The sequence below is a fragment of the Carassius auratus genome, chromosome 5 (genome assembly GCF_003368295.1).
Source record: "Carassius auratus strain Wakin chromosome 5, ASM336829v1, whole genome shotgun sequence".
Taxonomy (NCBI): Eukaryota; Metazoa; Chordata; class Actinopteri; order Cypriniformes; family Cyprinidae; genus Carassius; species Carassius auratus.
In genome coordinates, this window is record NC_039247.1 from 11,790,840 (window position 1) to 11,812,521 (window position 21,682).

The 21,682-nt window shown below is 38.3% G+C and overlaps 1 protein-coding gene across 8 annotated transcripts in view; it reads right to left on the bottom strand.

The window, feature by feature from the left end:
- The window catches only part of LOC113075813 (GTPase-activating Rap/Ran-GAP domain-like protein 3), a 56,092-nt gene that overhangs the window by 14,816 nt on the left and 19,594 nt on the right, over positions 1–21,682 (bottom strand). For all 8 annotated transcript variants that reach the window (XM_026248496.1, XM_026248471.1, XM_026248465.1 and 5 more), the window contains 13 exons: positions 13,491–13,565; positions 11,651–11,750; positions 9,469–9,587; positions 9,090–9,154; positions 8,923–8,986; positions 8,539–8,565; positions 8,326–8,401; positions 7,977–8,075; positions 7,791–7,894; positions 4,261–4,369; positions 4,023–4,068; positions 3,668–3,774; positions 3,111–3,226 (listed from right to left, as the gene is read on the bottom strand). In XM_026248496.1, the coding sequence (XP_026104281.1) occupies positions 3,111–3,226; positions 3,668–3,774; positions 4,023–4,068; positions 4,261–4,369; positions 7,791–7,894; positions 7,977–8,075; positions 8,326–8,401; positions 8,539–8,565; positions 8,923–8,986; positions 9,090–9,154; positions 9,469–9,587; positions 11,651–11,750; positions 13,491–13,565 (1,107 nt within the window). The remainder of the gene's footprint in view (positions 1–3,110; positions 3,227–3,667; positions 3,775–4,022; positions 4,069–4,260; positions 4,370–7,790; positions 7,895–7,976; positions 8,076–8,325; positions 8,402–8,538; positions 8,566–8,922; positions 8,987–9,089; positions 9,155–9,468; positions 9,588–11,650; positions 11,751–13,490; positions 13,566–21,682) is intronic.

The window sequence follows — 21,682 nt, forward strand, 5'->3', positions numbered from 1 at the left end:
ACTCTGGCGAGAAATGGCTCATCTCTCACCGTCTGCCCCATAGAGGACCTCGCCAGCCCCACTCCCGACCCAGAGACCAGCCAGCCACCATCACGCCGCACGGAGCCAGAGCCCACCGCAGCCGCAGAGCCCGAGCCATCCACTGACAGGGAGCCGGAACTCGAGAGCGCGACTGACCAGGTGTGTGAGCCGGCAACACCGTGCATCGTGGGAGTCCTCGTGGAGATCGAGGGCGTGGAGGAAAGCCCTGCCCACACTCCTGCAACTGAGGGTGAGCTGTATACAGTCTCTGAAAGTTATATGGAGCAAGTTCTGGATCTGATTGACTGGTCTACGGAGGTAATCCCTAATATTCCTGTTTCCCCGCTGGTTCCGTCCAGCCCTGATTCCCCTGTATACCCTCTCAGTCTCCCACTCCTACCTCCTCCAGTCATTTCCTCTGCTCCATTTCCGCTGGTTCCGCCCAGCCCTGAGTTTTCTGTTTCTCCGCTGGTTCCGCCCAGCCCTGAGTTTTCTGTTTCTCCGCTGGTTCCGCCCAGCCCTGAGTTTTCTGTTTCTCCGCTGGTTACGCCCAGCCCTGAATTTTCTGTGTCTCCGCTGGTTCCGCCCAGCTCTGAATCTTCTGTGTCTCCGCTGGTTCCGCCCAGCTCTGAATCTTCTGTGTCTCCGCTGGTTCCGCCCAGCTCTGAATCTTCTGTGTCTCCGCTGGTTCCGCCCAGCTCTGAATCTTCTGTGTCTCCGCTGGTTCCGCCCAGCTCTGAATTTTCTGTGTCTCCGCTGGTTCCGCCCAGCCATGATTTTTCTGTTTCACCGCTGGTTCCGCCCAGCTCTGAATCTTCTGTGTCTCCGCTGGTTCCGCCCAGCTCTGAATCTTCTGTGTCTCCGCTGGTTCCGCCCAGCTCTGAATCTTCTGTGTCTCCGCTGGTTCCGCCCAGCTCTGAATTTTCTGTGTCTCCGCTGGTTCCGCCCAGCTCTGAATCTTCTGTGTTTCCTGTATTCCCTCCCAGCCTCCCTCTCCCGCCTCCTCCCAAACCTGCTGGTCCCTCTACTCCTCTTTCGCTGGTTCCGTCCAGTCCTGATCCTCCTGTCCTTCCTCCCATCCTTCTCCTCTCTCCTCCTCCTAGACCAGCCAGTTCCTCGTCATCCCTGCTGGTGCCAGTCAGTCCCGCAGCTCACCCTCAGTCCGCGCCATCGGGGCGCGATGGTTCGCCGCTGGACTGCCAGTCTCCAGCTCCGCCTTGGCTTGTTAAGGCCCTGTCTCCGCCTCCAGCCTCCGAGCCCTGGACTCCTCCTCGGTCCTTCGACCCAGCGGCTCCGCCTTGGCTCTTAGCTCCCTCGTCTCCACCGTGGCCTGTCATCCCACCTGCTCCACCGGGCTCCCTCGTCCCTCCGGCTCCACCTTGGTCAGTCGTCGACCATCCGCCGCCTCGGGACTCCACTCCTCTGGTTCCACCTCGTCACTCCATCCCTCCGGCTCTGTCAGGCTCCTCCTTCCCTCCGGTTCCACCTCCATCCTCGGTCACTCCGGCTCCACAGCGGTCTGCCGGGACCCCGCCTCCACCTTGGTCGCCTGAGCCTTCAGCTCCACCTAGGCCCTCCGGATCCTCGTCGTCACCCTGGCTCTGCGGCTGTGCTGCTCCATCTTGGGCTCCTCACCCACCGGTGCAGTCTCCGCCTGTCGGCCCCCTGGTGTCGTCGACCCTTCCTTCACCATGGCTCCTCCCGCCGTCGACTCCACCTTGGATCTCAGTCCTGGCTGGTCTCTGGTGGACCATCTGGCTCCTCCTTCTGTGGTCCCTGTCTGCTGGCCCCCTCCTGGGAGTCCGTCCTCCACCGGAACCTCCTCCCAAGTTCCCACCCACGCCTCCCCCTGTTGTTTCTACGGTGCGAGGACGCACCTACCGGGAGGGGGGAGTACTGTCACACACCTGGACTCATTTAGTGTGTTTTTGCCCGTGACCCAGTTTCTGTCTTTCCGTGTTTGATTAGTTCCCAGGTGTGTCCATTATCTTCCTCATGTGTTCCATGTCCCTGTTAATTTAATGATTCCATCCACCTGTGTTTCCCCAATTATCTGTTGTTCATAAGCCGTGTCCCTTCAGTTCTGTGTTGTCGGGTCTTCTCACTTGCAGCTCACTTGTGACACTTGCTACTTACATGTGTCTACCTCTGTGCTCCATGTTGGATATCCCCTGTGTTGGATATATTAAAAGCCTAATTCCGTTTATCCTCGACTCCGTATTCCTTCAGGCAGCGTAAAACCGTGACAACACCACTGTACATTTCCAGCCATCGTAGATAGAGAAAGGAATGAAATAATGTTTAAATTCTGATTCTACTTGAATTCTGTTAATAGCTCTTTCAGCAGCACCTTTCCCCTTTTTAAAAAAGATTTGTACTATACAATACTTCATCTTTTTGATAAAGACTTGACTCAAGGTCTAAGATTTATTTGTTAAAAAAATAAAACCTCACTGGTTGAACTGTTTACTTGTTGTTGCAAATGAGAGCAAAAACAACAGAAAGGTTTACAGTCAGTTTAGTTTTTGAATTATTCAGCAAAAGTCTTGCTCTTTCATTAAAATAAACGGAACCGGTTCTTGAATCCCAACACTATTAAATGAAGAACAGAAGATCTGTTCAATGGAAACATTCATAGACATCAATAAAAAGACAATGTCCATCTCTGGTGCCAGCTAACAGGGGACTGCAACAGAATTAAAGGGCTAAAGGAGAGACTAAAAGAGAAACGTGTGAAGAAACTGAAAATTGAGGTAAAAGTTTGAGGATATATGTAGTGAAATTTATGAAAAAATATTGTGCTAAATCAATGTTTCTCAATCTATTTAACTCCAAGGCCCCATGGCTCTTCTTTGTAATTTAGTGGATAGGGATTTTTTTTTTGTTTTGTTTATATATCGTTTACAAGTTGTGACCAAAAAATATTTTAAAACTTGGCATAACTAGAAAAATGAGCAATCATATTGACTTTATTATTTTTTTTTTCATGGAATTAAAAGGTTTTATTTTAAACCATCTTGAGGTCCTCTTGGAAGTTTGCTGAGGCCCTCTAGTGGGCCCTGGCCCCAACTGAGAAACAGTGTCCATACCTTGGGCATGTCAGGCATCAGATCCTGGTACAGGGATCTAATCAGCATGTCCAGTGTACGCTGACGTTTCTGAGCAAAAGTGGGGGTCTCAAGAGTGGCTTTTTCTCCATTTATTACTATAGGAGACAGAGGGATAAAGGTATTATGTAACAGAATTACCCTGACATGACACAACAACATGACACATTTTACAAGGTCTGTCTAATGAAAGCATCTGCTTTTGGAGTTCATGAGCCAAAACAAATCATTAAAGCTGGCAAGAGAAAAGCACAGGTGTACATTCTAACAGGAGATCTGTGTGCTGCAGACAACATGAATGCACATTTAAAATGATGTAATATAATCTATTTTTGACTGGGATAAAAAATTCACTGTGAGATGGAACATTAGTAGAGTTAGATTTAATGCCTTGAATATTATTAATAGTATGTGATATGGCTGGTGTTCACAGCTGACAGGCTTGGTTACATCAGCAGAAAAATGTTGTTACATTTTGGTGAAAGATTATGAAAACAAACATTATGAAAAAAGCTCTATGTACTGGTGAATTTACTAACATTTAACTAGTAAAAAGTCCCTGAACTCCTGGTGGTCAGTGAACACTGGTGGGGAAGGGAGGGGAGGGCCAAACAGCGGCACACTCTCCTCTGAGAAAATCTTCAACCTGCAACATAAGAAAATGATTAAGATACAAATAATATACACTACCATTCAGTCACACTCTAAATGTCTTTACATTCATTTTTGATCAATTCAATGCATCCCTGTTGAATAAAAGTAATTTAATTAAATTTTTTAAAAATCTAACTTAACCCACATTTTGACCAGTAGTGTATATACAATAAATTAATATTTAATATATTTTTAAAACAACATTTAACATACTTTTAATTTTCAAATAAAAGTTTTTACCTGTAACTATCATTCTGGCTATTATATCGAACTAAGGCAAAAATATCTGTGGGGTACGTAAAGGAAATCATTGAATTGCCTGACGTGCAAAGCTAATTTACACAAAAATCTAAATGAATTTATATCTATTTTTTAACTTTTGTCTTGTAAAGAAAAAAACATCAGCCATAAATAGCCTAATCACTGTCATTGGGTGACTCATTGCATCATTTCCACTCAGCTTGAGGATGAAGGATACGTGTGAAATGGGAGCGAATCATCGAGGGTTTGAAGGACGGCGAGGCGTCATCTCCCTCCTGAAACACAATGGTCACGATGTCATTCCCAATGTGTCTCTTCCTCTCTACCTGCACAGAGTACAATAATGAAAACTATAATCATGCATTCATGAGCATATTTCAAAAGGCTGCTTTTGTTTCCTGAAAGTATATAACCATTTTATTTCTCTCCAGTATGAACAAATGAAGGATAAAAGTTTCATTTTGAAAAGAGCACATGCCTATGTGTGTGGGTTTGTTGGTGCGTTTGGCCTGTGCGCATGTGTGGACATTCAAAAGCTGCTATATGACCTCTGACACCTCAAGCCTGTTAGCCAGAAAGCATAATTGAGCTTGTTAATGAGTCTTGGCCATTATGGCCAGAAACGAGCATTTATCTTTTATCTCAAGAGCACACATACACATAAAACACCCCCTTAAAGCTCAATTACTACATGGCTGCTTTTCACCTGCCCCTCTCCACCAGTATCTCTCTCATTCTTTCTCTCTCTCTCTCTCACACACACACACAGATGCATCCAGACACAGATACATGGGTGTGACCATGGGGTGTGACAGGAATGAATATTTACTTCCTTACACAAGAGCATCCTTCCAGTGACATACTGTGTAACACTTGAACAATAAAACAGGCTTTCATGACTGAATCCCACATCTTTCTAGCATCTGACAAGCAGGGTTGAGTCTTCTAGGATCAGCCTGTTAACCTCCCACCATCCCCCCCAAAATTGTTCACCCTAAAGCCCTTCCAAACCTGTATGGTGTTCATGCCACAGTAGAATTTTTAGTATAAAATTTCCAAAATTGTGAATAACATTTCCTAAAAACAATTATTTGGCTGGAGAGAAGAAGAAAATATCATCAGACCAATATAATTGCATAGCACCATTTACTTTGATGGTGCTTGTATGACATGGTTTTTTTTTTCTGTTTGGAGCTACAGTGTGAATTCACTTGAACTGAAAACAGCTGTAAAGGTTCTTAAATACTTCTTTTGTGTTCCACGGAAGAAAGAAACTCATTCGGGCCTGGAATGACATGAGGGTGAGAAAATGATGAGTGAATTTTTTGGTCAACTTTAAAGAAAATTTTTTTTTCAAGAAAAGACTCCCCCTTCCACGTGAACTCTACTTGATTTCTGAGTCTTCTGACAGTTTGGTTTGTCTGCATGGTTTAATGGGTCAGCAATCGACTTTTAGAGCGCATCAACTCTCCTGCTCATTTCATGAGCGGTTCAGCAATGGTAAAGGTAGCTATTGACATGAAGCGCTGAAGAGGCTCTCGGCTGTAGACTGCCGAGACCTTGAACCGACAGAAATACTTTGAAAATCCTGCTATTGTGAATGCTTCCACAAGCAATCCAGCGCACAAGAGCGCTACTTGTACTCAATCAGACATATGATCTGATAGAAAAGTGAGAAACAGAAGGAGAGAAAAAGAAGGATTACTGTGTGATATAATCAAGAGAAGAGAGGGATATGAAGTGAGAGAGACTGAAGTGTTTGATGCTTGATGTAATCAGGATATGGATCTGAGGGGGGAAGGGGGAATGGGAACGGAGAAAGGAGAGGGAGAGACTGATCGCTGTGATGTCCAGTGCTTTTGGATGTTAAATATAGCCTGTTTTCCCCTCACCACCTACTGAGCTGCAGACTGCCTCCTTTGTGCCTCAACAAACACATGCAGCTCCCTTTTCTCGATCTCATCATCATTCAGATTTCCCTTTGATTCTTCCCTACCTCTCTGTCTCTGTCCTCTGTTCTCTATTTGTCTTTCTCTCATTCTATTTGTAGTTTTACATTGATGTGCTGTTTTTGGTGGTTACTGGATTTTAGAAAATCCCATTTGGATAATGGACAGTGATCATATCAGAAATGGACTGAGAATATTGATATGAAAATCTGATATATATTGTCATACTATGGTTGATAATGGCTGTATGACAGATATTAAAATTCTGTACCATTTCGTCTATTAAAAAGTGTCAAATAAGTCATTTCAAATGCAAAATTTAGACAGCACAAAATTATTACGTACAGAGTTAACATTACATTTAACACTGTTATTAAATTATTGATGTGTTCGAAGGTTAACTCTAAGAGAGCTTTAAATTATGACAAAGGTGATCTAAATTTAAAAATAATAAGGATGAAAAATGTAATATTCATTACTGGCTGATATATATCCAGGACTGACCGATCTATAAATCCACTAGATCAGTGGTTCCCAACCTTTTTCAACTCGCGGCCCACACAACCAAACACATATGTTTGCGCGGCCCACTTCAAAAAAATTAACTGACCCCGCTATTGTTGGGTTAATAACTTAGTACTCAGAAGCTAGATTTTAAACTATATTTATTGAATAAACTAGGGCTGTGCGATATGGACAAAAAAAAAAAAAAAAAAAACTATCGCAATTTTTTTGATCAATTTTGCAATTGTGCTTTTACAGTCATAAATGGATTAATTTGAAACATATTTCCAAAAGAAAACCAATCAGAGCTTTATCAAAAAGTTGTAACATCTCTAGAACAGACATAAGTCAAAATTATAACTATAGTGAAGATGTAAAAAAATGTATAGACTTGTGGCAAAAAAAATAAATAAAAAAAAAATCCTGTATACAGGGACTTTTTTTTCTTTTTTGTCATGCATTGTTCATAGAGCTCATTAATTGTAGCAGTGCCTCAGGTGTTTGCAGTGTGTATACAGTATGTGTATGCGGTCAGCAGTGAGAGCGCATAAATATAACGCAAAAGCACATTAAAATAATGCACGAGTGCGAATCTCTCTGTTCGCACGCAGATTTCCTTTGCTCTGTCACAAAACCGGTCGTGCTTGCTCAGATACACGCTGCTTTGCGAGGAGAGAGTGTGCACATTTAAAACGTGTCTCCTCTCACTTAAACTGCATCCTGTTCACTAACAAATTCACTCTATGCTCATGTGTTAGACATGAATTATTTTCGCACGTTTTTATTTCTAGCCTTTTACCGCAGTGAGAACGCTCTGATCCGTCAACATTGGCTCAGAAAAAAGGTGCATCACAGACAGTGTGTGAACCTGGAGTTAGGCATATGCGCACGCTCAAATCGTGATTTTAGGACGTTTTCTTTTAATCGCACAGCCCTAGAATGGACTGGAAATGAACAGAAAATAATTGGCGGCCCACCTGCCATATGGGCCGCGGACCACAGGTTGAAAACCACTGCACTAGATTGTTCAAAAGTTTGGGGTTAGTAAGATTTTTTTTTTTATATAAAATTAATGTTTTTATTTAGCAAGGATACATAAAAAAAAAAAAACTGTACAAATATTTCACAATATTAATATTTTACCGTATTCTAGATCAAATAAATGCAGCCTTGGTGACTTCTTTCAGAAACTTTTAAAACCTTACAGACCCCAAACCTTTGAATGGTAGTGTAAAAAACAAAAATTATGGTACCAAGTTGTGTGTTATGTAGCTTATGTTAAGCCACAAGTTACCTGTTGCTTGTTCTCTTTAGAATAAGGTAACATGGTTGAAACATGGAACATGAGCTCATGACCCTGATAGACTGTGTAGATGGAATTTATTCCTGTAGTGTCATCTAAACACAGAGAGAGAAAGAGAAAAAAACATGAATGTGCAAAATTCACTTGATTCATTTTTTTTATGTGTATTTGTCCTACTCTTAGTATCCAGTCCTCCGCGATACCCTGCCCAGCCCTGCAGACAGATCGCGTCACCAAGGAGATTCAGAAATTTATCAAAAGTCTCACTTCCCGATTCTGAAAAAACAAAAAAACATAAACCTTGAACATAGCGCATTAATACATTTAAGTGACATCAAGGGAGCTACCATGTGCTGGTCACATTCTACAGTTAATGTGAATTATAATAAAGAATAAATATGGTATATTTCTGATGTCTATCAGAATCTATGTCTGTTTGGCTGTTACTAATTAGTATTCAACAGTCAGCAGAAAGGGAAAGAAATATTTAGTATTATGAGCATGTTATGAGTGGTTCTGTGCTCACCATTGCTGAACATTTCATCATCTGTCAGCTGTCCATCTTTGGCATAAAGAACACCAAATTTAAAATTTACACTGCCCTGTAACAATATACAAACACATGTGATGAGCATTCAGCGTTAATTCATACAAAAATGGATATAGAAATAATTAAGAAGGTCATTTGTTTTCATTTCATACACAAATCAACCACATCCACACATCTGACAGTACACACCTCTTGCTCCTCCAGCACCAGTAACTCCTGCCAACAATTAGAAAACAGTTCAAAACATCAACTATATCTCTGTACAATAAAACATTCAGTTTCCATCGAGGTTACATTTCTAAACACCAGTTAGGAGCACTAATAGTGTGGGTTACACAAACATTACAGAGAGCGTATTCATGTATTCAAATATCTGAATGCCTCTGACAATCGCCTTTGATTAGCGGCACACATTTCCACAAAAGCAAGGCTCTCTGGTGCAACAGCAGCTCAGATTGTGCCTGCATTCGAATCCTAGAGTGATTATGAAGCAGAACAACGAACCAGAGCAGAAACAGACAGTAATTAACAGAGCAGGTGACGTGATGTTGATTGACAGGTGTGGGTGGGCACCTTCTGAATCTCTGGGTTAAGGATCTCCCTCGGGCCCTTTTCAAAACGGTCCACATTCATGGCACTGGAAGGTGAAAGCTCGAATGAATGAATTTGCAAATCTCAAATTAAATCTTTTCATGTGCATTTGTTTACAGGCAAGAAAAATGCATTACAAACAGACCTACCTTAATATAGATTTGACTGATAGTGTTTTTGTTGGACTGTATGGAAGGCTGATTTTTAGAGTACCCTGAAGGAGAAGGCCACATTTCACAAATTAATACAACATGAAGTGAAATATGACACGGCATAACAAGCCAGTATTGCTGGAAGCTACGAAACAGGGTTTTATAAACGAGACCTTGTTGATCATTGGAAAGTGACATTAAATACCATGTGCTATTCATGTTTTTTTTAGGCATTTAGTCTTCACATACCACCTTTGAGACAACAGAGCCAAACAATGTAGAGTCACTTCATGAAGAGGTCAATCTGTTTTGTGAGTCACTGCACAGAGCCAAAGTGATGCACACACATGCTGTTACCTGTCAGTGGCTGACTCACCGTCTTGCGCCAGAGGATGGCTCGATACTGTGGGATCCTCTGGTTGTTCTGGTCTGACAGAACCACAGACAGGAAGAAGGGGTTCTTCTCAGCATCCGTCCCCACATAGTTTTGATGAACTACAGAATAAAGGGAAAGTCACTGCAAATCCCTGCAATGCCTCTGCATTTTTCATTGAAATTAGCTACGCAATGCACATTGCTTTTTGGTGGATGTACTTAATCTCAATGTTAAATACTTTCACAGATCTTTGTTGGATCAAAAATACAGTCACATTTGAAAAGAAATGTCTTCTATTGTAATATATAATGTGATTTATTCATGTGATGGCAAAGCTGAATTCTATTTCTTCAGTGTCACATGATGCTTCAGAAATCATTCTAAATGCTGATTTGAGGCTCAAGAAACATGCATTATTATTAGCAATTTTGAAAACAGTTGTCATGCTAAATATTTTGGTGGAAACTGTTTTTAAGGTTTCTTTGATAAATAGAAACTCCAACAAAACAGCATTTATTTAAAACAGAAATCTTTTGTAACATTCTAAATGTTTTTATTTCCACTTTGCATCAATACAGTGTGTCCTTGCTGAAATCAAGGAATCATTTCTTAACAAAAAAAAAAAACATAAAAACTGAATGACCCCAAGCTTTTGAATGGTAGTGTTGACACACACACACAATTGTTATGATGCTTTCCTTGTTGATCAATAGCTGTGTTATTGACAGTAGAATTGAACATCAGTTCTCAATTGCTCATCTTATGCATATTAAATAAAAGTTTTATTATTTGCAGATGGAACAGAAAGTGTCTTCCCAGTGAACTGAATACATGAAGGGACGCACCCTAAGATGTTGCTATTGATTCACATGTAATGATTTATACATGTATTTTATGTTTATAAAGATTTGAAGTAATTTAAAAGATTACTGACCAACAAAAATGTACAACGATTAACATATTTCAGGACCGATGTATATGAATCAGATGGAATTTATTCAGTGCATCAAGAAAATTAGTGATTTTTTTTTTTCTTCTGGGCTATTTTCTTTTCTATATAAGGTAACTTGTGCCTTCTTGATGTGCTGCTTGCACAATGATACTGATAGATGCCACACCAAAGTGCTGTGACCATGTGAACTGTCCTTAGAGACGTGACTATGAAGATGCCTGTTTATTTAGATCTATTCCTGGCGCATCAGAATAAAGAGGGGAAGAGGAAGGCAGGGATGGAAGCCTGCTGTTTGAGGAGAATATTTTGGACCGAGACATGCCTATTTAAAAGACAGAAGACAAATGAAAAGAGGCTGAAATCCAATTAGAAGACAAGATCTGGTCTGTCTCAGCATCTGCACCCTTCCTCTACTGTGTATTCAGTCTCTCTCCTTCTCTCTCATTCAATCTCTCTCTCATAGAATAAAAGGTATTTGGAATGATTTAAATCAATTAAAAAGACATAATGCAGCATCTGCCTTGAGAATTTGACCAGTATTTGTTTTTTATGTGAGGAAGGGAGAGAAAGAAAGCCAGTTAAAAGAAAAAGAGAATGATGAAGCATATAGCAGAATGTTAAGTAGTGTCAAAGCATTTTATACTCTTTTTATACTAAAACACTAGTTTTAAGTGCTTCATTTTCTTCAGCATAAGAATGCAAACATTGGAAAAAAAGTTCCGTTTCAAATGTTCCTGTGGCTCAGTGGTAGAGCATTGTGTTAGCAGTGCAAAAGGTTGTGGGTTTGATTCCCAAGGAACACACATTCTGGTAAAAAAAACAATTATAGCCTGAATACAATGTAAGTTGCTTTTGATAGAAGTGTCTGCTTAATACATACAAAAATTATAATATTTAAGTTGATATTTTTAAATGGAACTGGTTTTGAATAGGAACTCAAATCCCAACCCTACTCAAACTGTGTTCAATTATTCCCTGCCAATTTAATTCACATTTTTCTATCCCATATATAAATAAAAATATGCTAGCCAAAATATAATTGAATGGGATTTCTCAAAATAGTGTTATGCCCCATTATAATGCTTTGTTGAGTAAAAAGAGATCAAATCCCAACATGGGTACGTGTGCATGTACAGTATGTGTATGCAAGAGAATTTGCAAATCTGTGTGTGTGTGTGTGTGTGTGTCTGTGTATGTGTGCATACTCTATACTTGGCAGTGGAATCCCACCTTTTCCCAGGAAGTACTTGAAGTACCATCTGGTGTGATACTCTGGGTTCTCCAGATGGACGTCAGTTCTCCTCCATGTTCCAGGCGTATGGTCAGAGGTCTACAGAAAAGTCCCACCAAGAATTTAACCAATCAGAATTATGCATTTTTTTTCCCGCGCCTTGCAACATTTCCATTAGCCCCAACAAAAAAGAGTGATCAATATTTATTTTTAGCTGTGTATTTTTGTTAGAAATATTTAAATTTAATATAAATATAAATGTATATTTACTATATAAAATACATTTTCTTTAAAATTTCTGTTTATTCACAAATAATTTTTTTTCTTTAAACAAGGCAGTTTGCACAAAGCTGTAAATGATACATTTGTAATGTTACTTTACAATCAAATTTTGACATATGGTATATGATGTAAAACATTACTGATAAATATTTTTAAACAGTTTTTTGTGCCTGCATGCACAAGACTATTACAAATAATTCTTGTAAATTCAAGAAAACCTCTATGTTAACCAGCCACATAATATCAACAGAATATCAACAGAAAAGTCAACAGAATTTGCAACAATAGGGTGACCATAGTACATCCTCTTTTTCCTGGAAATGTTCTGGCCATGATTTCTAAGTTACCTAAATTGTGTGGGTTTTGGCTTTGTTTTCCTATTGCATTTGCAATGCTTGACCGTTCTCTGTAGATCCCACTCTCTCGCACACCATGATTGGCCAATTATGTACAATGCCTTGCACGCTATTGGTCAAACTACTTTTCAATCATTACCTTCAGCAACTATAAAGACGATAGGAAAACAAAGATTAAACGTAGACATTTAGGCAATTTAGAAATTATGGCCAGACAATGTCCGGGAAAAAAAAGAGGACAAATAGTTACCCTAAACGACAATGTAGAAAATTTCTGTCCCAAATACAAAAAAATATTGATTAAATGTAAGATTTCAGCTGCAAAGCAACACTGGCTCGAGAGGGGAACTCTCTCACTTTTTTATTGCTTTGTTGTAGGGCCGCACACATACATACAAACACAAACATGTCTGGCACACCTCTGCTCATCTAATAATCAATCCTATCATGTTCCAGAAAAAAATCCAAACAATATTTTCACACTGACAAATTATAAATAACTAAACAACAGCCTCCCTATTTACTCAGAGGAACCCTAGGAACCCATCACTATTGGTGACAGTCCAGCCTAAATCATTAACAACCAATCAGAGGTCTGTTTTGGTGGGATACAGCATTGGGGGTTGGCATAGCTACAGTCTGGTGCTTGAAATGAAAAGGACAAGTGGATGGAGGGAAAGAGAGAGAGAGAGAGAGAGAGAGAGAAGAGGGAGAATAGGAGAGCAAGAACATTGGGGACTGATTGAATCACTTGGCTTCGATTGTTGTTTTTGCTGATGCTTGTATGTTTCATTGAAACACCTACAGACACGCTCACAAAACAGAAAAGCTGGCAGTTTTGATTTGTTGCCCACTGCCAGATGAATACATCTGTTCTCTTTCTCTTTTCTTCATCCTTCCTCCCACTTCTTTTAATCTGTGCTCCTCTTCCTGTGCACCTTCACATCTTATGCATGTATTTACATACATTGTATCGCCCCCGTGCCTGCAGTGCTGGACTGACTTGAACCCGCAGCCATCGAGCAGATGAGTTCAAACCCTTGTTCACTCTCTGTTCAACACTAGTAGAGCTATTTAACCTTTAGCCTGGCAATTTTCAGAATAGTTTTGTAACACTTTTGGATCTTTTACAATTCATCACATACTGTGGTCAGTCTGCGCACACACATTTCACACTGTACAATATTTCATCATATCTTACCTCTTCTATTGATCCATTCTCCACTCTGAATCTCCCAGCTCTCTGTATGGCCCCGTCTGCATCACTAGAGATGAGCTGAGGAGAAAGACAGATATGTCATGATGTTAAAAGGGAAGAGATTAAGGAGTACAGCTATACAGCAGGGTCCAAAAGACTAGTATAATGCATTTCTCTAAATTATTATTGCTAATTATATTATCAGCATAAAGATTTGAGTGAGAAATTGTGACAATTTTTCTTTTTGTTTCAATGCAGAATATCATTCTAATATGCTTTCCATTCATACGTTTGGGGTCAGCAAGGTTTTGCTTTGTTTTTTATTATTTTATTCAGCAAGGATACATTACATTGATCAAAAATGACAGTAAAGACTTTTACATCTGTTACATCTACCCTTACAGAATAACCACATGGACTTCACATGTGCTGTCACGTGTTAAAATCACATATGAAATATGTAAAACACATGTGAAGCACATGAAACATGGTTTTGGAACATGTACAGCCTTGTTTAGACATCTTTAAAACAAAAGTAAAAACATAGCAACACCAAACCTATAATTTTTATATATATTAATGTTTAGATTTCCTGAAAATTTCCTTGTATTCATATATGGAGCAGATATACTAAACAGGGCAAATTAGTGTGAAAGTACAATCCTATAAAACATTGATGGGAGTGGAAAGTTCTGTGGTTGCTCTACTGACAATGCATGAATTAAAGAATACGGACACAGTCAGATCATTTTTATAATGACCAGAGCAATCTACCCAGAGCAGTGCAAATTTATGTACATCAGATAATCAGGTGTGTGTAATATACTAATAACATGGGCGCAAAATGTATTTAGACATACATTGGGCATTAAATTATGGCACAAGTACCAGTAAACTGACTACCGCAAACCTTAGTAATTCACCTTGCTCAGGTCTGAGACTGCTGAAGAGATGCTCGTAGAAAGACACAAGAAAGACAGAGAAAAGGCAGCATATAGCGGAGACACTCTCAACGCAGACACACACAGATGACTTTGTTTACATGAAAACCCTTCAATATGAATGCAGAAGCAGCTGCACACTAAATCAGAGACTAATTACAGGCAAGTGATCCCTGTGTGTCTGATATGTGTGCAGCATTGATCGTTTCATCTGTGCTCACTCGCTCACACACACACACACACACATGCACACACTTCTGTCTTAACACCTATTTGTAAGAGAAGTAGTCTCACTGAAAGTGTATATCTGCAGATATTGTGTGTGTATGTGGGACAATCACTTGCACCTGACACGATGTAATCTGGTCTTTGCAGTAAAACTGCAGCATCCCCCCAGATGGAATAATGTTGGTTGCTAGGCAACAGAACACAGAACCTCTCCCATTTCCTTTTTCTTCAGTCACCCTGTTTTCCTCCTCACATTTCTCCCACCTTTCTTCTCCACCTGTTGGTCTGCCTCCCTCTCTTTCTCTTCCCTCTTTTCTGTATCTGGCAGACCAAGCTGCTAAAAACAGACTGCAGCTGCACTGCAGCTAGAGAGAGACTAGCTGGAAGGGTGTGAGATTGACGTTGTATGTATTTGAGTGTGGCAGATGGCCTGCCTTGGCCTCAGAATGCCAAAAGTCCAGGCAGACGATTTTAGATAAACTCTTGCACTCAGACTAATCACTTAATAAGCACCCATTTGACATCCTAGTTGAGATAAATCGAGACCAGAATGGAAAAAAAATGTTTATATGAAGTTGCTCTTTCTATAAGTGTATGCTAAGAAAACAAACTATCCACTTCTTCAAATATCTGAACATGATGCTTCTGTTCTTCTGATTAATCATCTCTATTATTATTGGATGGTGGTGTAGGTGTTTGTATTGGGTGTGTATTGGGGTGTACATTGACATTGTGTAGTTATTAATATATATGTAACACTTTATAGTGTCAATTTATTATTTCAAACATATTTCAATACATTTTTACATTTGTATATCTGTATTAGATAGTATTGTTCAGTAAACTTCTTATTTTAATATATTTTATTGACACTAAAAAAAATATATTTAAAATGTATCAGCAGTATTTGAGCTCAGTGTAAAATTAAAGCCTGTATTAATTTACATTGAATGTACACTGACTGCAAACAGTGGTGGTTAAATTATTAAAAAGGTTTTGTGGATACATTTCTTCATGTCCGAAATGGATGCAGGGAGATCAAAACCCTTGAGACAACTTGACATTTGCTCATGACACATGCCTACGATACACAAGATCCCTCTAATGGACTTACACTAATGCAGGAGCACACAGAGACACAATTACGTGTCTCATAAGATCGCTTTTTCTTCTTCTTTTGCCCAGTGACATTCTGTGGTGCTATTAAGGTGTTTTAATAAATGCCATGAGGTTAATGATAGCAGGATAGTAACAGGACAGTCTACCAAACTCAAGCAAAAGTTCAGGACAAACACACACACACACACACACACCAATATCAGAGAAGCACGAGAGAGAGAGAGAGAGCAAGAAAAAGAGTGCACAAGAGAATCAATTCTATTGTGACTGGGATGTAACATTGATCTTTTTAGAGAGCTTCTGTATGTGTTCTCATGCCCCACACAATAGAGTGAGTGAGAGAGAGAGAGAGAGAGAGAGGCAGAGAGACAGATGAGAGGAGGACAGAATATGGAGAGCGGCACAAATGGAGAAAGCAAAGCATTTGAGTCTGAGAGAAAAGCAAAAGGAAACATTTCCATAATCTAAATCAGTCTATGCTGTGGAATGAAGCTTTGGGTGAAGTGTGAAGCACAGAACAGGTTTATACAATGAGACCATCAAACAGTGGCAACTGCAATTACCATAAAATTATCACAAGTCTCTTTCATTTTTTGGAAGGGGCAGGAAATTAATCACTGCAAGTTTTGTGCTACTTAAACTTTTTTTTGCTACTTAATTTAATTGCATACAGATTAAAATGAAAGTATAAACCCTGTTTGCACAACCTGACATGCAGCTATGGACAAATGCCAGAGGAGCTGCTTCATGTGTCCTTTTGGTGAGTGGTGGACCTTTATTTTTAAAGTTTAAGGGGCACAGGTTGTAGCAGTGATATCAAACCAGCACTTTTTTTTTGTATTTTTATTCAGTACACAAACTTAATAAACCTGTAAGTGCGAAGGCACACTTAAATTAACCAATTTACTATGTTTTCGACACGGTCATGTAAATTAGAGTGCATTTGATTAATTTAGAATAAACTTACCTTTTAATGTTTGACACTGTCACCCCAATTAAGTTTGTTCATTTATTTATGATTGAACTATTATATATGATATACAGTAAATTATATTGTTGGTTAGTTATTTTTAATTTATTAAAGTTACCTTTTTTCACTGCATTTCTGTTTGTACATGAGTTATATAACTTTATATAAATATAATTAGCTTGTAGCTTGAAAAGCCAACACTATCTGCACAATACATACCGTACATATGAACTTGTCCCCCAAAGCTAATTGAAAAATTTCTTGCAGAATGAGTGGCAAAAAGGAGAGTGGAGGGAAATTATATAACTGGTTTTAGTTTAGTTATATTTAACAAATCAAAGGATTTCCCCCTAACACACACTCCAAACATACAAATTAATAAATCATACGGACTTTATTTAAATAAGTGCGCTGTTCTTTCCCACACAAGACATTTCACACCAGAACTACACTCAAAGTCCTTGACAAGTGGTCTGAACTCACAGATAACTTTCAGACAGCCCGTGAGTAAACAAATATATTGTGTCCCATCTTTTGAGTGACCCACCCACAGCATTGGACACAGTGAGCGTGAGTCATTCTCGAAGCTTCATATGATAGAGCTGCAGGCAACATGCTCTACTGAGCCCAACATGCTCATTTTACACAACGCAGTCTGCAGCCATCCCTCCCTCTGCTCAGCATATGTGTGGGCATGGGGTTTGAAGGCGTTTGGACTTGGTTAGAATCAAATAATTATAATAAGAGCAGTACGTCAGAGGCAGAAGATGCATACTGGGAGATGTGTATGTATCATCTTGCAGCATTATAAGCATGTCTGCATGTCTCCCGGTTCCTAAAAGACAGCAGAAGTGAGAAAAAAAAGTGTTTATTACATCTGAAATCAAAAATGCTTGGATTTGCTATAGGGGGCCTTTATTCGCCCCCCAGGCGTGTGAGATACGTTTTATTACAGATGCGCACACTTTATTTCACGTCTTCTGAACTGTTGACAACAAACACCCACTTACACCCACTGAAAGGCTTGGAAGAGCAATGACAATATTTAATATAACTTCGACTGGATTATTCTGAAAGAAGAAAGTCACATACACCTACAATCTCGGAAAAAAAGGTACAAAGGTTGTCACTGGGACGGTACCTTTTCAAAAGGTACATGTTAGTACCTAAAGGTTTTCTTTTTGGTACCTTAAAGGTACATATTAGTACGTAAAGTGTGCATATTAGAACCTAATAGGTATAAACATACCTTTTGACCGTCCCAGTACAGCTTTTGTACCTTTATTTCTGAGAGTGTATGATACCTCGAGGGTGAGTAGAAGATGGATGAATTTTTATTCTTGGGTGAACTAACCCTTTAAATGTTTTGGTATAGCAAATGTGTTTTTATTGCACACTTGCTTTTGTTAACAGTGTTGTTTAGGTTTTGGTTTAGGGTTTAGTGTTGGTGGTATGTTATTTTTAAATATGATTAACCTTTTAGCAGCACATATTACAAAAACCAGAATAATAAAATGTTGCCAGATTCACATTCATATGTTTGGAATAAAATGAGCACACATTTGTCACTGCTTATCACAGCCATTTAGTGACATAACACAGTGTCTGAGTGCGCCTTGGTTTCAGACTGGATTCAAAGCCATTTCAAACTCATGTGTAATGATTCCAGTCCAGATCTAATTCAAGCAGGCTGTAGACATAACCAAGCAAATGAGACTACATGTAACACAGTTCCTGTTTCACGACTGAAATGGATTCTATGAAAAAGAGTAAAAAAACTCAATACTTGAAATTTGTTTGCTGTGTCCAAAAGAAAAATGCACTGAGCACTTTTTTTATATAATAAAGAAGATTGCTAGTATCTTGGCAATATCTTAGTGATATTTTTTTGGGATACACAGCAAACAGATTTCAAGTATTGAGTTGTTTACTCTTTTTCATAGAATTTATTGATGAATTGTCATAAATGGAGTGGATTAAAACAAATACAAAATCATCCTTTTCCTCTTTCCGATAGAAATGGAATCATATATATATATATATATATATATATTTTTACCTTTTCAATTGCTCCAACAGGTGCCATATAACAACAACAACACCAACAAAAAATTTTACTTCTAAATGTTCATTTAAAGAGCTGTAAGAATGACGGAAAATCCTCATGAAAACTTTTCTTTAAATCCATACAAAAGTAAGCTATTTAATGGTGAGAGACTGAGACAGAGAATTTGTATGAGGAATACTGAGGACATTTAAGGCAACGGCACATACAAAAATGTGTCTGGTTGGATAAAAGGTGATGAAATGAAAGAAGGACAATGAAGCATTGTTCTGTTTCACTCTATATCAGATTCCTGTTCCTCAAGATTCCTGTTGGTATTAGAAATATTCTCCAACACATCTTTAGCCTATGTATTGGTGGGTACAGTGGGTCAGCTGTGTTTTTTTCAATGATTGATGTTATCGCCTTTCACACACTGCAGCTGAGCACAGCTGAGACCTGTCATAGACTTCAGTGAAGCTGCTTTGATGATGACAAAGCATTTTCATCTGCTCTCTTTGAAACACTCCATCTTAGACTCCTTTATATACTGATTCCTGACCAGGTTTGATGCAAAAAGCAATGAAAGGAACCTCTTAATCCTTAATAGTGATAAGTGATTAGTGACAGTATATTTTATCAGCCAGTTAGTTTTATTTCTGCTGTGTCCCACCAGAAAGCACCACACAGAGTGAAATTTCACTAAACCAAAAACATGAAATAAACATAAGAGATGAGAGATTGATTGTGGAACTTTACAAACATTAGATACTGAAACATTCTTAAAAAAAAAATTTTTTTTTTGAAAAAGCATACCGTTTGTTGATGCATAACTGAAATCATAAATAAGGTAAAAATAAGGTATGTGCCTTCAATTTTTATGGTCTTCAGCTGTGCTATGTTGCAAGTGTGACATAATGAGTTATTTAAGAGAACTAGTTCACATACTCTTCTGATTGGCTGCAATTTTTCTGCATTGCCCAGCATTTTCACTTTTGATATGAACAGAAAAGCTGCTATTATAGCAAGCTATTTTTATTTATTTATTTATGTTTTTTTTTTTCAAATGTTCCTGTTTGGAATTGAAATTAGTCTATATCATTAATGTAATTCATGTAATATCTTTTGTAATTGAATGTGAGAGATAACGTACATTAACAAAGAAATTTTCGGCATATTTGTCATATGATTAAGAGTTAATTGAAGTATATTTTAAAATACTTATAAATAAAAAGGTCCATTACATTTGTAACACCACCTAACCAAATAAAAAGTATTTCTCTAATGTTTGAGATATCGTTATGGCCTAGGTCGGAATTATATTTTCTTGGTATTTCATTAAATATATTAATTAAGGAGCCATTGATATTAAAGTCCATAGTATCCAAAAAGCAGTATTAGATGCCAAATCAGTAGCATGTCCGAATTCAACATGGCTGATGTATTCTATCCATTTATACTACGCACATGAATATTTGATCAACAATAGAGAAGTCATAAAATGCAGCACATTTTGCTTTCCAACAAAGATATTGCATTGGCTGATGTTCTGTGATCAGGTCTAATGTCTTGCTTGAGTTTTCTATGATTATAGGTTATAGAATCAGTTTCTAGATGATATATAGCCTCTTTTTAGAAATGGTGTCTAAACAAGAATCACGTTGACATTAAGCCATCATGCAGTTATGAGAGGACGGGGGACTTGGGAAGCTTTTAACTCAAAAACCTCTCTCTCACACACACGCACACATATTACATTCTTCAGCACTTAGATACACACTTTGCACTTAGAGGTCATACACTCACTTATAAAAGGATCTCTGGACCTAATGCACTTATATAAAACTGACTGTAACATACAGCTAGTCAGCCATGCAGAGATTTTACATCCAGAGGATACACATTTCTTAATCATTTGGTTCTCAGGTTGCAGCCTATGAAAATATATAAAAAATGTATCCCTCTAACCATGTAGTGTGTGTTAAATCTGTGTGACTGTCTACCTTGTGTATGTTTGCACAATGTAATTGTATAATAATGTAATGTGGTCAATACTGCAATTTTCCCTAATGATGATTACACTATTAAATGCAAAACACACACATGAAAGTGGAAATGTAAAATTATGCAACCACTGCAATGAAAACCATAACAGAATCAATTAATAGTATAATATAATAATTTCAGAAAAACATTGTCAGACAGATACATACAGAAATCCATAATAAAGAGATAAACATTGTGGAATAATGAATGCAATTAGACAAAGCCAATCTTTAGAGAAAAAGAGAGAGACGGTAGAAAAATGTTTCATAATAAACTCAGCCTGGTTTAAAAAGAAAAACAAATAAACAATAAGAAACAGATTAAAAACAAAATAATCATATGGAAAAATAAAGACAGACAGCATAACAAAGATAAATATGGCTTGCATGCTAATTAAAAAAAATAATTTAACTAGATATTTCTTGTTTTAAATTTACAATGGATATAAAAGATGGGTAAGCAATCAGATGGTCATTACTGCAAAATAAACCCCAACAGAGAGAAGAGGACACTGATGGAAAACATATTACACGGCTACTTACTAAATAAATTGGCATGAAATACTGATTTGAGTAGAAATTATTTTATTATTTGACAAGAATTAGGCTTTTTGAGAATTTTTTTTAAATATTGATTTAAGATGCCTTGTAGAAACTGTAGAGAAACAGTATCCAATCACAAACAACGGTCATTATTCAGAAATATCAGACTGCAAAATGCTACAATTGACAAGTACCAGAATCAAAATCAAGTACCCCTGAAAAAAGAACAAGATTACATAATTTTTTGAACTTCTATACAATTAATTTTCACTGTTCTAAACTTTCAAAACAATTACTAGGCTGAT